This window comes from Denticeps clupeoides, chromosome 15 (genome assembly GCF_900700375.1).
Source record: "Denticeps clupeoides chromosome 15, fDenClu1.1, whole genome shotgun sequence".
Lineage (NCBI taxonomy): Eukaryota > Metazoa > Chordata > Actinopteri > Clupeiformes > Denticipitidae > Denticeps > Denticeps clupeoides.
In genome coordinates this window covers 6940237-6954305 of record NC_041721.1, presented here as the reverse complement: position 1 = coordinate 6954305, position 14069 = coordinate 6940237, and the positions used below count along the sequence as shown (strand labels likewise).

The following is a 14069-nucleotide window of genomic DNA, read 5'->3' as shown; positions in this document are numbered from 1 at the left end:
ACATTTGGAGAGTACAGTCTATGAACTGACACCTCCGATCTGATCATTATGAACAATTAGTATCAAACCTAATTTTTTTCCATACAATGTATACTACACTTTCGTTATGAAATGTGCAATCTTGAATTTTCAGTCAGTGTGAATCGTGGTACTTTGCTGATATCGCTTGAAAGTTATTAATCAGCATTTAATTTTTCAGGTACTACCTGATAAACAAGAAGTGTACTAGGGTCATTTATTTCACATCTTTTGTGTGCACTATTTTAAAATGACTGGACTTTTTCTCCACTCAGGTTTAAATATTTTAATAGTTCATTTTTCCAATGTACTGTAAAAGGGTTTTTGCCATTTTAATTTAAAGGTAATTTATCTAGGTGTTTTAAAATTTTTATATAGCACTAATCGGTTATAGTAGTGGGATAAGCAGGGATAATATGTGTAGCACTAAAGGCTAATGATGTCAGGCCAATAAAGGAACTTTTTTATTTGTATCTGTACAGTAATTTGTGACAATGCAATTATTATAATTCTGCCTATCTGTGGCTGTTTTAATGGTAAAAAATGCAATTTTCTAATAATGCATAAATGCATATTTTTAATGTGTTTTAATGTTTAATGTGTTAATTTCTAGTGGACTACTGAGTTAGAAAATGTTTTTGTTATTATAAGTAAAGATTAATACTAATTGTAGAAAAGGTGTACTGCTTTGTTTTTTTTTTAAATAATGTTTATTTATTATGTGAATTCTGTTTGTGTAGATTATTAAATATGTTCACATACAAAAATACTAAATGAAATGTTCTCAATATAAAGCTGAACAAAAACTTGAAATGAAGAATTACCAGTAATGGCCAGCTTCTGTATTATTTACAAAATGTAAATCATGAACGATTGAGGTCAGGCACGTTCAGTTAGTTTAGTTTTAACATTCAGCCCCCTGCTAGAACTTTGAAACAACCCTTGTGTCCCCATGGACACAAGTCCGGTGGTTTCTGGTACTATCAAACTTGTACTCCGGCACATCCCGAAGTAGGACAAATCAACATCAAGACTGATCACTCGCTGCCATATATATTCACCATTTGTCATACTGACCAGATAGTCAACGTTATCCAGCTCACCTGTCAGTGGTTTTAATGTTGTGGCTCATCGGTGTGCACGGACCGTTGCTTCATTTAGCGCACTCGGCCATGATCTTCGCAGTTGCATCTGATTGGTCAAAATTTCCACTGCTTTTTCTTTGTGGCCAATCGGCGTTGAGAATGTGAGTACCCGATGGCAGACGGACCTCGCCGAGCACCTCGGCTCTTCGGATGTGACGTGACGCGCGAGGCAGAGCTCTGTATGCTGGAAGACATGGAGGCTGTGTATCGCAGCCTATGTTGACGCTAACCATCTTTTTTTTTTTTTTTTATAACCTTAACACTGGACCTGATATCGACGAAGAAGCGGACACTTTATCCAGGTGAACGTAAACTCGTAATTCGCCTCGGGCTAATCTGTCGACGCGGTTACCCTCACCAAAACACCGAGACTCCGGGAAGGCTAGTTAGCTCGCTTCCTTGTTTTAGCCGCTTTAGCCGAACGTCGGCGCTGGCAGGTGGGCCCAAGAACTGTCACACAGGTGTGCAGTGCCGTGGAACCCCGAAACGGTTCAGTCCAGCCGGGTCCTGCAGTTTTTAGACGTCAAAGCCACGTCAGTTCCACGTATTCAGTTCCATGATTTAAAAATTTTTTTTTAGTAAACTCACTGGGCGTTTGCAACTTGTTTTTGCGACAATTTCTAGAGATCGTGACGCCGGCGAAATCGGTGAAACAAAAGCTAGCGGCGCAGACTGCCAGCTAATTCTCATTCCGTCCACACGGCTCGTCCCGCGATGAGTCATTATGAATCGGGACGGAATCGGCGCAGCCGGACGACGGCCTCGCTCGACCCGTCACGCCGCCGCTCCTCGTTAATTAAATTAGCGCCGTGTGTTCGCGCAGGTGGGAAAAAGAGAAACCCCCAAACCGATCGAATGGGGTTTGTTATTATTGTTTTGGTGGTTACCAACCCAACCTCGTCTCTTGATGATCATTGTCGTTCTGATCACTTATGGGAGGGTTTTATAAATAGTTTGTTAATTCTATGTGTATATTGACCCATGGTAACTATACTTTTATAAGAATTTGACTGTTTCGAACGATCTTGACTCGTTGTCTCAGTCATCTGTGTTATTTCACCCCAAAATGAGTTGTTGTGCAGGCGCCCTATGGAGTTTCATTTGTGCCGCATTTGAGCAAACAAAAAGCGTTACAAATGTGCCACAAAACCAACCAATCATTCACATTTACATTTAAGGCATTAGGCAGACGCCCTTATCCAGAGCGACTTACGTGCTTACATGTTACCATTGATGAAATGATCAATTCTGGTTCTCTAGGAGCCACAACTATGAATACAATCTTTTCATTCACTATGTTCTCTAAAGAGGAAGGTCTTGAGCTGCCGTTTGAAAACCACAGACCAGAAGTAGTTCATTATGATTGGCTGTTGGCACAAACACATCTCCATAGCGCCATGCAATATTCGTAGTGGTTGTAGAAAGATCTCTGCATATCTGCCATCACATGGGCCGTTATTGCATCAACATAAATGCTGACGTTTTATGCCTTTTTTGCCTTTAAAAGGTGTGAAATGAACGGATGGTAGTGTGGTGTTTCTGGTGCACGGCTCCAGAGTTTTGCAGACTTTGTAAAGCATGTCTAAAGTATTTGTTTCTTGGACTGGACAGATAATTGAATGGAACCATTTTTTTGCTTCCTCTGTTCTAACTCAGATTTTTTGCAATGTCCCTATTTATTTTTGCACAATATTCCAAAGGTGGTCACCAAATTCGTTACTCCATACCCTACAACTGAGTTTGTTATGTGTCTTTTTCTCAAGTTTAAATTCAGAAGCCAAAACAGCAATTTATCTAACAGAAAGGAAGCTACTGATTTGATCACTGTTACGGGTAACTACTTCTTTCTTTGGATCTTTCAAAGTGGATCAGCCAATCTGGTTATTCGCACAGTTGACCTTTGGATGCCCTTCCTGATCCACCCTCCCCCTTTACCTGGGTTTGGGACCGGCACCAAGGAATACACTGTTAAATGGACGATTGTCTACTTGATGCACAGGACGAGTTTCTTTATCTTCATAATTTGTGTTCAGAACTACGAACAAGTGTGACATGTATGTAGTACTTGTTGTGCTTTACTACTGGGCTGGTCATTAAAAAGTTCTGACAAAAGCCATACAAGCGGTTTGAAAACTTGCCATGTGATGCACTGGGCACATGAAATACCAATATATGCAACTAAAATGACCAAGATGGTGTGACGCACGGGACAACAATGTCACTGGTCTAAAAGCTACACGAGTGCTGTTAAGTTTAACATATGATACCTAGTACTAAGTGTTAAAAAATTTAATGAACCGATTGTTTCTACAGCATCTCACGAGACTGAACTAAAAAAAACATTTGTGTGAAATTTCACATCCAATCACTGAGTAAATGGAATGTGATGTGGACATTTCTGGGTGGACAAAGCTTGAGAAAGGGGAGGTAACATTTCCAAAAATTCCAGATCCGACCATCCGAGCTGCCGCTCTCTGAACGGTAAAGCAGAATGACCAAAGCACTCTTTATACTAATCTCCACTGCAGGACCATAGAGAGGCTAGGGGGAACTTGTATTAATGTTTAAACAATCTCACAAAGTTACATTTTCATATTAGGGGACCTTTAAAAATTAGGACAAGTAAAAGTGCAAATATTACAGGATTTTATTTTTTTTTTTGCATTTTAGTTTCATCACCCAGATGCATCCCCAGTGGCTGGATTAGTATAATTGACAGTATTTTCCTATCAAAACCATTAATGTATCTGGTTATGTAGGTTATAGTGAATGATATTTACATTCACAATCACGTTTTTGCATATTGTTGCTTTTTTAACAATAAAAAAAAAAATTGTACCGTACTTCAAATGACACCTATACACACTGTACAATAGAAGGGGATTTTCAGTGATTGTATTTCGCTCAAGCTTCCATGTTGTCTGTAATGTGTGTGATCTGTGTGCTGATGCAGGTTGACGTCCAGCGTAACCCAACCATGGAGTCCATGCTCAACAAACTAAAGAGCACTGTTACCAAGGTGACTGCTGATGTAACCAGCGCCGTGATGGGCAACCCTGTGACCCGGGAGTTTGAAGTGGGTCGACACATTGCCAGTGGAGGACCTGGGATGTCTTGGAGAATATACAACGGGACAAAAAAATCAACAAAGCAGGTAACTTGAATCTGAGATTCTGTGATTTAGAATCAGTGACTAGTGAAATGCTCATTCTCAATTCAGTCTGTCTGATACATTTGATTTGCATAATCAATCATATCATATTGACGTTGCTTGGTAATTTTTCCGGCACAGTATAAAAATTCTCGTTAAATTTAGCGCCGGTAGTGACTGTGGTGGCCTAATCTACAGAGTACAGCGTCGCTCCAGGTCTGAATTTAATGCTGCGCGGCGTCGCACCCGGCGGCCGTGGGGTATTTTCATGCGACAAATAGAATCCATCTTTGTACCACTTCGAAACACACACAAAGCAGCAACGGAGGAAAAGCTGATCTTTCTCTTAAGTGTCCAGAGACCTTCAACACAACATTATCGTCTTACCGCAAGTTTACAAAAACCACGCATATTTTTTTTCCGACCCCTACTTTCTCCAATGCGACGCAAAGTACAGGGTGGGCCATTTATACGGATACACCTTAATAAAATGGGAATGGTTGGTGATATTAACATCCTGTTTGTGGCACATTAGTATATGTGAGGGGGCAAACGTTTCAAGATGGGTGGTGACCATAGTGGCCATTTTGAAGTCGGTCATCTTGGATCCAACTTTTGTTTTTTCAATAGGAAGAGGGTCATGTGACACATCAAATTTACTGGTAATTAACATAACTTTATTCTTTCATTAGTTATTTACAAGTTTCTGACCACTTATAAAATGTGTTCAATGTCACCAACCATTCCAATTTTATTAAGGTGTATCCATATAAATGGCCCACCCTGTATTATCCAAGCGCTCTGGATAAGGGCATCTGCTAAATGCCTTAAATGTAACTCTTGTATTTGAAAACGTGACCATGTAGAAAATTTATGCCATGCATCGACATCGAGGCATTAATAATCGTAATCGAATCATGAGTGAAGGTTCACACCTACGGGCAGTGGTGGCCTAGTGGTTAAGGAAGCGGCCCCGTAATCAGAAGGTTGCTGGTTCAAATCCCGATCTGCCAAGGTACCACTGAGGTGCCACTGAGCAAAGCACCGTCCCCACACACTGCTCCCCGGTCACCTGTCATGGCTGCCCACTGCTCACTCAGGGTGAGGACAAATTTCACTGTGTGCTGTGCTGCTGTGTATCACGTGTGACAATCACTTCAATCATCACATCAATCACCTCCAGTGGTGGGATTAAAATTTCTGTCTTTTGCAGGAAGTAGCAGTTTTTGTTTTTGACAAGAAGGTCACAGACAAATACCAGAAGTTTGAGAAGGACCTGATTATTGACTCGTTGAAAAAGGGTGTCCAGCAGCTCACACGGTTAAGACACCCTCGCCTTCTTACAGTGCAGCACCCACTTGAGGAGTCCAGGTAATTATTATCATTTGCCTTTCTCAGCTGGACTGGGCCATAGTTAGTTTTGATTGATATATAACAGGCACAATCATATAAAAAGCTTTTTATGACAAGGGAAATTAATTGTAGTTATGTTGAAAAATACTTAAATCAAGGTATTCCCCCTAGGCCCTCCTAAGGTGTCTCATGGAGATAAATATCTGGATGGGAAATATTTTTTTTCCAACTAAACAGTATTAGAACTGAATTTATTACATTTAGCTCCTCCAAATTCAGTAAACCCCCTATTGCCAACCAGGGTGACCTTACTTCACATGTTGCATGCTCTTGGTCTAATCTTTGATATTAAGCTCAGTTTTGACAAGCAAATTTCTTCAGTCATTAGGGACAGCTTTTATCAGTAGAGAATAATTTCTAATATTGGCCTCATGAATGTCATCTTCTCTGTGCCTTTCTTTTATCAGGGACTGCCTGGCATTCTGCACAGAACCAGTATTTGCCAGTCTGGCAAATGTCCTGGGACAGTGGGACAACCTGCCTTCTCCTGTCCCTACGGAAATCAAGGATTATAAACTGTATGATGTGGAGACCAAATATGGTCTTCTACAGGTAAGGAATCATGTTGTTTTCTTGCTTGTTCACTTCATTCACTGACTGTGAGAAATCCTGGTGGTTCTCATGTTGCTGGTATATATATATTTTTTATTTCTTCAGATATCCGAGGGGCTCTCATTCCTGCACAGTGGTGTGAAGATGGTCCATGGAAACCTGTCCCCTGAGAATATCATTCTCAATAAGAGTGGCTCTTGGAAGATCATGGGCTTTGATTTCAGCATCTCTTCAAGTAATCCGTCTGAGGCAGAGGTGAGAAACCTCCTCCATGAAGAGCATAAACCTCTGAGTCCACTGTATGACATAATTCAGTTGCTTGTATGTTTTTTTTTTTTTTTTGCCTGTGTTGGTGCAGCCTAAGTATGTCTGTAAAGAGTGGGACCCCAACCTTCCTCCACTGTGCCTACCCAACCCGGAGTATGTAGCACCAGAATATATCCTCTCTGTCAGCTGCGACTCAGCTTCTGACATGTACTCCCTGGGTGTGGTGGTACACGCGGTATTCAATGAAGGCAAGCCTGTTTTTCAGGTCAACAAGCAGGATATATATAAGAGTTTCAGCAGACAACTGGACCAGGTATGTGGGCATACATTCATTTTTATACGCTATGTTTAAGTGTTTAACATCACACCTTCATACACACATTTTCCATGCTTGGATTAATAAATTCAGATTTTTGAAGGGTTTAGATAAACTTCAGGTTATGTATGTAACTTCATAAATTGCTAATGTATTCATCTACACGCTAATGTTGCTGTAGTTGAGTCGACTGAGTCCTGGAGTTCTCAGTAAAATTCCGGAGGAAGTGCGGGAACATGCAAAAATGCTGCTGAGTGTCACAGCCAATGTACGTCCGGATGCAGATCAGCTGACCAAGGTCTGTCCATGTTATTTAAGTAATGAATTGTAACTATTTGTTTTATTGCCAGTTTGACATTATAATGATGGCTGGGTGTTGTGTTTACAGATTCCCTTTTTTGATGATGTGGGGGCAGTGACGTTGCAGTACTTTGACTCACTCTTTCAGAGGGACAACCTGCAGAAATCACAGTTCTACAAAGGTCTTCCAAAGGTTTTGCCCAAGTTGCCCAAGGTACAGAGATGATGATGATGATTATATAAGCTTATTTGATGTTGAAGTATATGTGTGTATTCTTTGCACTTAACCTTGTGCTTGGGATGATATCTGTTTGTCATTTGACATTTAGAGGGTGGTAGTTAATCGTATCCTTCCGGCTTTGACGTCTGAATTTGTGAACCCGGACATGGTCCCTTTTGTCCTTCCCAACGTGCTGTTGATCGCAGAAGAATGTACAAAGGATGAGTTCGTCCGTCTCATTTTACCGGATCTAACCCCAGTGTTCAAACAGCAGGAGCCAGTCCAGGTAACCTTTAACATCACACTCAGGTTTAGTGTTATTAAGTTTTGGTTTGACTTCTGAATTTGGTGCAAGCTGAAAAAGATCCATAATTTTTTTGTCCCATAAGTGTAAAGGACATTACAGTAATTAAGCCCAACAGCAACAAATCCACCAGTTCCTCATATCCATTCTGAAAAGTTATGTAATGAATGCTTCTATGATATCCATATTTTTACAGTTGGTTTTGCTTGGTTCACACATTGGTCCTCAGTAGAAGACATGTCTCACCAATAGATAATTATGTTATATCCAATCCTATATTATAACCTATGAGGGTTCATTTTTGGCTTCTCAGAATTTTTCTCCCTTTTTATGCATGCGATCAGGCTAGCAACATGGTGAGTTGTACAGAGAAGGTGTGCAGCTATCGGTTTTTGTGCTGTGCAGTTATTTTTGTGACCCCCCCCCCCCTAATTAATTGTTTGACATGTATTGTGTAGATCCTGCTGATATTCCTTCAAAAGATGGATCTGTTGTTGACTAAGACTCCACCAGAAGACATAAAAAACAGTGTCCTCCCCATGGTGTACCGAGCTTTGGAGGCACCTTCCATTCAAATTCAAGTACAGTATCAGATAACACATTATAAACAATATATTGTCATAGAACTGTTTTAATCATTTAAGAGCTGGAAACCAGAAGAAGCTCCTGTTGTCAAAAATGTTTTTCCTTGATTCATAATGATCAGATTTTCATAAAGCATGAAAGAGATGTACTGTATATGCATGCACACAGAATATATGGACACAAATATTTTTCATGTTTAATTTAGTGTCTGCTGTAGCTCCCGTCTTTACATTTGTCTTGTATTTCTGCTGTCCTTTCGTATTTAGGAGCTGTGTTTGAACATCATCCCCACATTCGCCAACCTGATTGACTATCCTTCCATGAAGAATGCCCTAATCCCACGCATCAAAGCCGCATGCCTACAGACCTCTTCTCTAGCAGTATGTATGTCTTTTACACTGGGCCAACAAGAAGAAGAACAATGAGAACAATGCAAATTCAATTATAAGCGAACCACACAACATTTTTGCTATTTGAACACATGGTATGACAGACCGCATTATGTAACCTGAGATGTTTGGCATCTCATAATAATATAGAAATTGAATGTTGACTGAAATTGATGATTTTTTTTTCTTTCAAGATGTCATGCCTAGCTCCACCTAATCATTTCCATCTAAAAATTTAAATTGGAACAAGTGATGGTATTTTTTTTGACCCTATGAGTCAAACCCATTAACTGGATTTGCATGTTAAAATTATTTTATAGCTCCTTTTAGTCTTCATGTTTCCAAAACAAGAAATCATGCTTTTTGGTCCTGGCCCCCAGGTTCGGGTGAACTCATTGGTTTGTCTTGGGAAGATTCTGGAATATCTGGATAAGTGGTTCGTCATAGATGAGATCCTTCCGTTTCTACAGCAGATTCCCTCTAGAGAGCCAGCAGTGCTTATGGGCGTTCTGGGTAACAAACCATTTTCCACTCGTTATTCATGTATTTAATTTATTGAATATTTAAGTAATATTAAGTTATTGAATGCTCCACGGTGCAGCAGAAAGTAGCATCGTGGCCTCACACCTCCAAGAATGTGAAACTGTGCTCCAGCTTTGTGTGTGTGTGTGTGCGCATGCTCTCTGCATGGTGGTGTGGGTTTCGTCTGGGCTCTCTTGTTTCCTCCCACCACCTTTAGACTCTAAAGGTGTTTGCATTGTGTAGATTGGGGACTCTAACTTGCCCCTATGTGTGAGTTCATGAGTGAATGGGGTGGGTGCGTAGCCCCTGCCCTGTGCCAATGTTGTTGGATGGGCTCCAGATGCTGCAACCCAGTCCTGGATTAAACCGTTATGGATAGTCAGTGAGCTAGCCTCATTAAAACATTAGATAGAATTGTACTCTTCACAAGCAGACACGTCCCTGCACCTTGAAAATGGTCAAAACACATTCAGTCTCATTTTTTTCATTGTTTATTCTCAGGTATATACAAGTGCACCTTCACCCATAAGAAACTTGGCATCCCTAAAGAGCACCTAGCTGGAAAGAGTCTGCCGCACCTAGTTTCATTAAGCATTGATAACAATCTCAACCTTAGCCAGGTAAGTCCTGCCTCGTTCTGCTTAGTCTTGCTCAGTCAGTTCCCTGCACAAAACACATTACTGAAAAGCTCATAAAACCTGCATGGTACCACTTTTGAATTCCACTTATTTCAACTATTCTGTCTCTCATGTTTTTGGTGGTTACAGTTCAACTCCTTCATGGCTGTGATCAGGGACATGCTGAACCGAATGGAGGCGGAGCATAAAACCAAGCTGGAGCAGCTGCACATAATGCAGGAGCAGCAGAGGTGCTGAACCCCATTCTTTGCTTGGGTGCTGTCATCCTTTTTGTAGTTTGATAGAGTTGCATGTATTTTACATCTCACCACAAACATTTTTGTCTGCGACCTAGTACCTGATCACTGTCTATTGTATGGTGTACTGTATTGTATTTGGCTAGAGCTTTAACCCAGATCTCCCACAGGAGCCTGAATATCTCTACTCATATGAACCAATCAGAGGACACCAAAAATTCTCCCAGTCCTGCAAACCAAGTCAGAGAGGTAATTGCAAAATGTAATTTAGCAGAACTGAATGTGTGTTGTTGTTGAATGAATTTCCTGATCTGACTGCGGACACTCTTCTCTCGCGCTTAGATTGACGATATCTTTGGTGGCAGCTCGGTGAACGGTAAAGAGAACGGATCTTCCGTAACTGCCTCACAGCCCAACAGAGTGAGTCCTCAGTACACTGTTCTGTACACTGCACTACAGCAGACTGCTTTGTATAATACATACATAAGACCATGCAGGCTAGATTATTGAAAAAATAATTATGCAGGAGACCATTAAAGCCATTCATATCAATTGTTTGCCTAGGTATTTTTTTTAAACCTATGTTTTTTACACATTTTCTGCATTCATAACACAAAGACAAGAAAACAACACTCATTTTGAGTAGAGGATACCAAAAGAGGGGGAATTATTTAAATGGTTAAGTCTTCAGAAAAAACGCAACATTAAAATGAATTGGATGTTTTTACAAGAAATTAGGGCTCCCTGATATGGAATGAAAATGAACGTGAACTTGAAGGGATGCTTTAGAATAGACCCTAGACCTGGTGCTATTAAATCACATGCATGAAGTTAAAAATAATCCAGGTTATTTGTAGAATAGGGAAATAAAAATGATTATATACTGTAAAAGTTTAGTACTGGAAGTATGATGTCTTATCTCTTCGGGTCTGCTTTTCACTGTACTATCAAATTTTATGGATATAAACAAATAAACCCAAGAACATACTGGTTGCTGGTTCTCTGTATCTTGGTGAGGGGGAACTAACTACCCACCCACCCCATTTTGGTTTGACTGGCATCCAGATTCGTTTGCACAGTATAAAATGGCAGGTGCCCTTTGCAATGATTGACATACAAAAAGAAGCTCCCTTCCTCCTCAGTGGACTTCACAAACATGATTAGCAGTGCTTTAATTCAGCTCTATTTATGTGAAGAAATTGTGATTCTTGTTGACAGGCTCTGTCAGTAGGAACCGCTTGAGATCTGAGACCTTGACTATTCACTTTCCAGGTGTCTCTGACCCTAGAGGAAAAGCAGCGGTTGGCAAAGGAACAGGAACAGGCAGCCAAGTTGAGGAATCAGCAGCCACTAGCACCACAGAGTGTGAAACCTCCTGCAACGAACACACAGGTAGCTAGCTACCACTGTCTATGTTCCATCTTCTTCATTCAGCACACAAGCTCATCATGGTGATTTATTTCAATTTAAAATATACTAATATATTCTAAAATATCCTGGTGTTGTCATCTTGCTCATGCCATCAGGGAAGATTCACTGATTGAACAACCTGGTCGTTCAGTAGATTCAGGTAGTCAGCTGACCTCATTCTTTGTGGACATAACGTTGCTGAACCTCGACCTGACCAACTACAGCAACCCCAGATCATAGCACTGCCCCTACATCCATGCAGTAATTATCCAGTGGGAGGCTCTTACCTATTGTAGTGTTGGGAAGAGTACTTTGGAAATGTAATTTGTTAAAATTCCAAGTTTTCCCAGATTAAAATGTAAATACTTGTAACTAGTCACATCCAACTAACAATGTTCGCTTCTCAGGGATTTTTAAAGGCACCGATTGCCTATTGGCTGACAAATAAAACTCCCATGGTTCCCGCTACACCACTATTATTAAATATACTGGCAAGATTTTGTATACAATAATAACTTTGGAATCATTAATCTATCAATAAGTAACTGTAATTACACCTAAATTAAATTGAAATTAAATTTGTAATGGCATTAAAACAACAACATTTATTTCTTATATAACACATAATCACCTTGGGAAGGAGTGATACAGAGAGGGATGCCCTTCCAGGGTAGAGTGAGCCTGCAGTTGGTGTCTGTGCAGGGTTGGTGATGATTTATCCAGGAAAGAAAAATGTCAATTTTAATTCTACTGGTCCATATGAAGATCCCTGGAACTGTAGCCGTTACGGTGTTGGTGGCTGTGGTGACCCTCTGGTACATTTCATGCTGCCATTACATCTAACTCGCTACTTCCCAACACTGCCTATTTGCTTTATTAGATTCATTTGGTCCAAATTAATGATCTTTCTGTCTCCACCAGACCAAGGACCTGACAAGCAGTTTGCTGAACAACATGACGTCACTAAGCAACCTCTCCATGAACTCTGGACCTAGGATGGGTCCAATACAGGGCAGCACAATCCCCTCCAGCTTTCCCACAGTAGCACCTATGGGTGGCAAGTCCACCATGAGCAACGGATTCAACACAGGCTTCCATTCTGGAGGCATGGCTATGGGCATGCATCCCACCAATCCGAATATGTATGGGGGCATGCCCACCACCACCAGCACCCCCAACTTTAGCACGGTGGCACAGAACCAGACTCAGTCGGCTAAAGCCCCCGATATGTCTGCCCTAGACTCGCTGTTCACCTCCAACAAACCCAAAGTCAGCCTCAACCAAATGGGCTCCATGCCTGCTTCTGGGACCACTGCACCATCCCCCTGGCTCAGTCAGTTTGGGACACCCCAAGCACCTCAGACTTCAACCATCCAAGCTGCCCCTATGGGGGGATTTGGAATGCAGGCTAACCCCTTCTTCAACCCCCAGAACTTTGGCCAACCAGCAACAGTCGCACCAGCCCCACCCACAGGCATGGTGAAGCACAGCACATCAGTCAACAAGGACCTGAAAGACCTTTTTGGATAGATGGAGTGAAGAAGAAAAGTAGTATTAAATGCACCCAAATGACAGATAAACGTTAGAATGAGTGTTTCCGGTCTACTTTTGCTACGTTTTCTCACTTGGTTTGACACAATTTAATTTAAAAAGCCTAATTAAAAGGCATTTTATAGGCACATGCTTTTGAATGTTAGAATGACCTGAATTATGATCAGTTTTTTAACCAAACTGCTGTTCACTGAACAACCATGTCTTTGTGCTCCAAGTGCACCTCTTCTTGCTGATTGTAGTTCCGAACTCTTTCACCAGTCCCCCAATTGTTTGTTCATCCATGTGGATTGTTTGTCTTGTTTTGCACTTGGTGTTGGTTTGGTGTCCTTATGTTTCTTTGTATGGATAAATTAATTGTATTTCACATCATGACCAAATACATAACAAGCAAATCAGACACTGACCAAAATGACATAATTGTAAAAGTTTTTTTTTTTTTTTTTATCATTTAATTCTGAAGGGGACCATTAGCACCTGAGCCATGGGTCAAATGGGGTAAAAGGGCCTTATAAAGAATAGTGTGCAATAGCTTTTTTTTTCTCTCTCGCTGAAGGGTTTGAGGTCAGGTTTTTTTTTTTTTTTTTTTTAATAACTATAGAATGCACTGGTGATGTCTGTTTCGGCCTCTGCAGTAGGAAACTCCAGACAATTCAGACGATGCCTTACATTATCTGGGGTTTGATTTAAAAAAAACTCACCAAATCACTTTCTATGAGTAGACATGTTACTGATCTGGCCAGAGATGTTTAATCACAATCACCATAATCGTGTGTCACATTTTATGGGGTTTTGAAACAGCTAAACACTCAAAGGCCTATTCTTCTATTCAATTTGAGATAGTTTATATACTGAAGTGTGTATAAAGTGACTTATTTGTGTACTTTGTACCGTGTATAAGGTGGTGTTTAAAATTTGAGATGGTTTAATGAAAATCTGTAAATATATATGATTATACACTACATTCTAACATTGCCTGTTGTCTCTTTGGAGTAATTAGATGAGATTCACCTAAGAATTCTATGCATTTGATGGAAATGTTTTAATTTTTA

General features: G+C 40.6%; 1 protein-coding gene across 2 annotated transcripts; it reads left to right on the top strand.

Moving 5' to 3' along the window:
• Nucleotides 1–1346: 1346 nt before the first annotated feature.
• Nucleotides 1347–13981, top strand: scyl2 (SCY1 like pseudokinase 2). Of its 2 annotated transcripts, XM_028954895.1 has the most exons (19): nucleotides 1347–1465; nucleotides 4117–4317; nucleotides 5528–5685; nucleotides 6135–6279; nucleotides 6385–6534; nucleotides 6638–6859; nucleotides 7044–7160; nucleotides 7251–7376; nucleotides 7492–7668; nucleotides 8031–8042; nucleotides 8145–8267; nucleotides 8538–8651; nucleotides 9041–9173; nucleotides 9684–9802; nucleotides 9950–10050; nucleotides 10227–10305; nucleotides 10399–10476; nucleotides 11329–11448; nucleotides 12388–13981. In XM_028954895.1, exons 2-19 carry the CDS (start codon nucleotides 4141–4143, stop codon nucleotides 12994–12996), a joined length of 2760 nt encoding a protein of 919 aa, XP_028810728.1. In that variant the 5' UTR covers nucleotides 1347–1465; nucleotides 4117–4140; the 3' UTR covers nucleotides 12997–13981. The 2 variants fall into 2 exon arrangements, with proteins under 2 accessions (XP_028810728.1, XP_028810729.1); XM_028954896.1 differs by lacking the exon at nucleotides 8031–8042.
• Nucleotides 13982–14069: the final 88 nt, after the last annotated feature.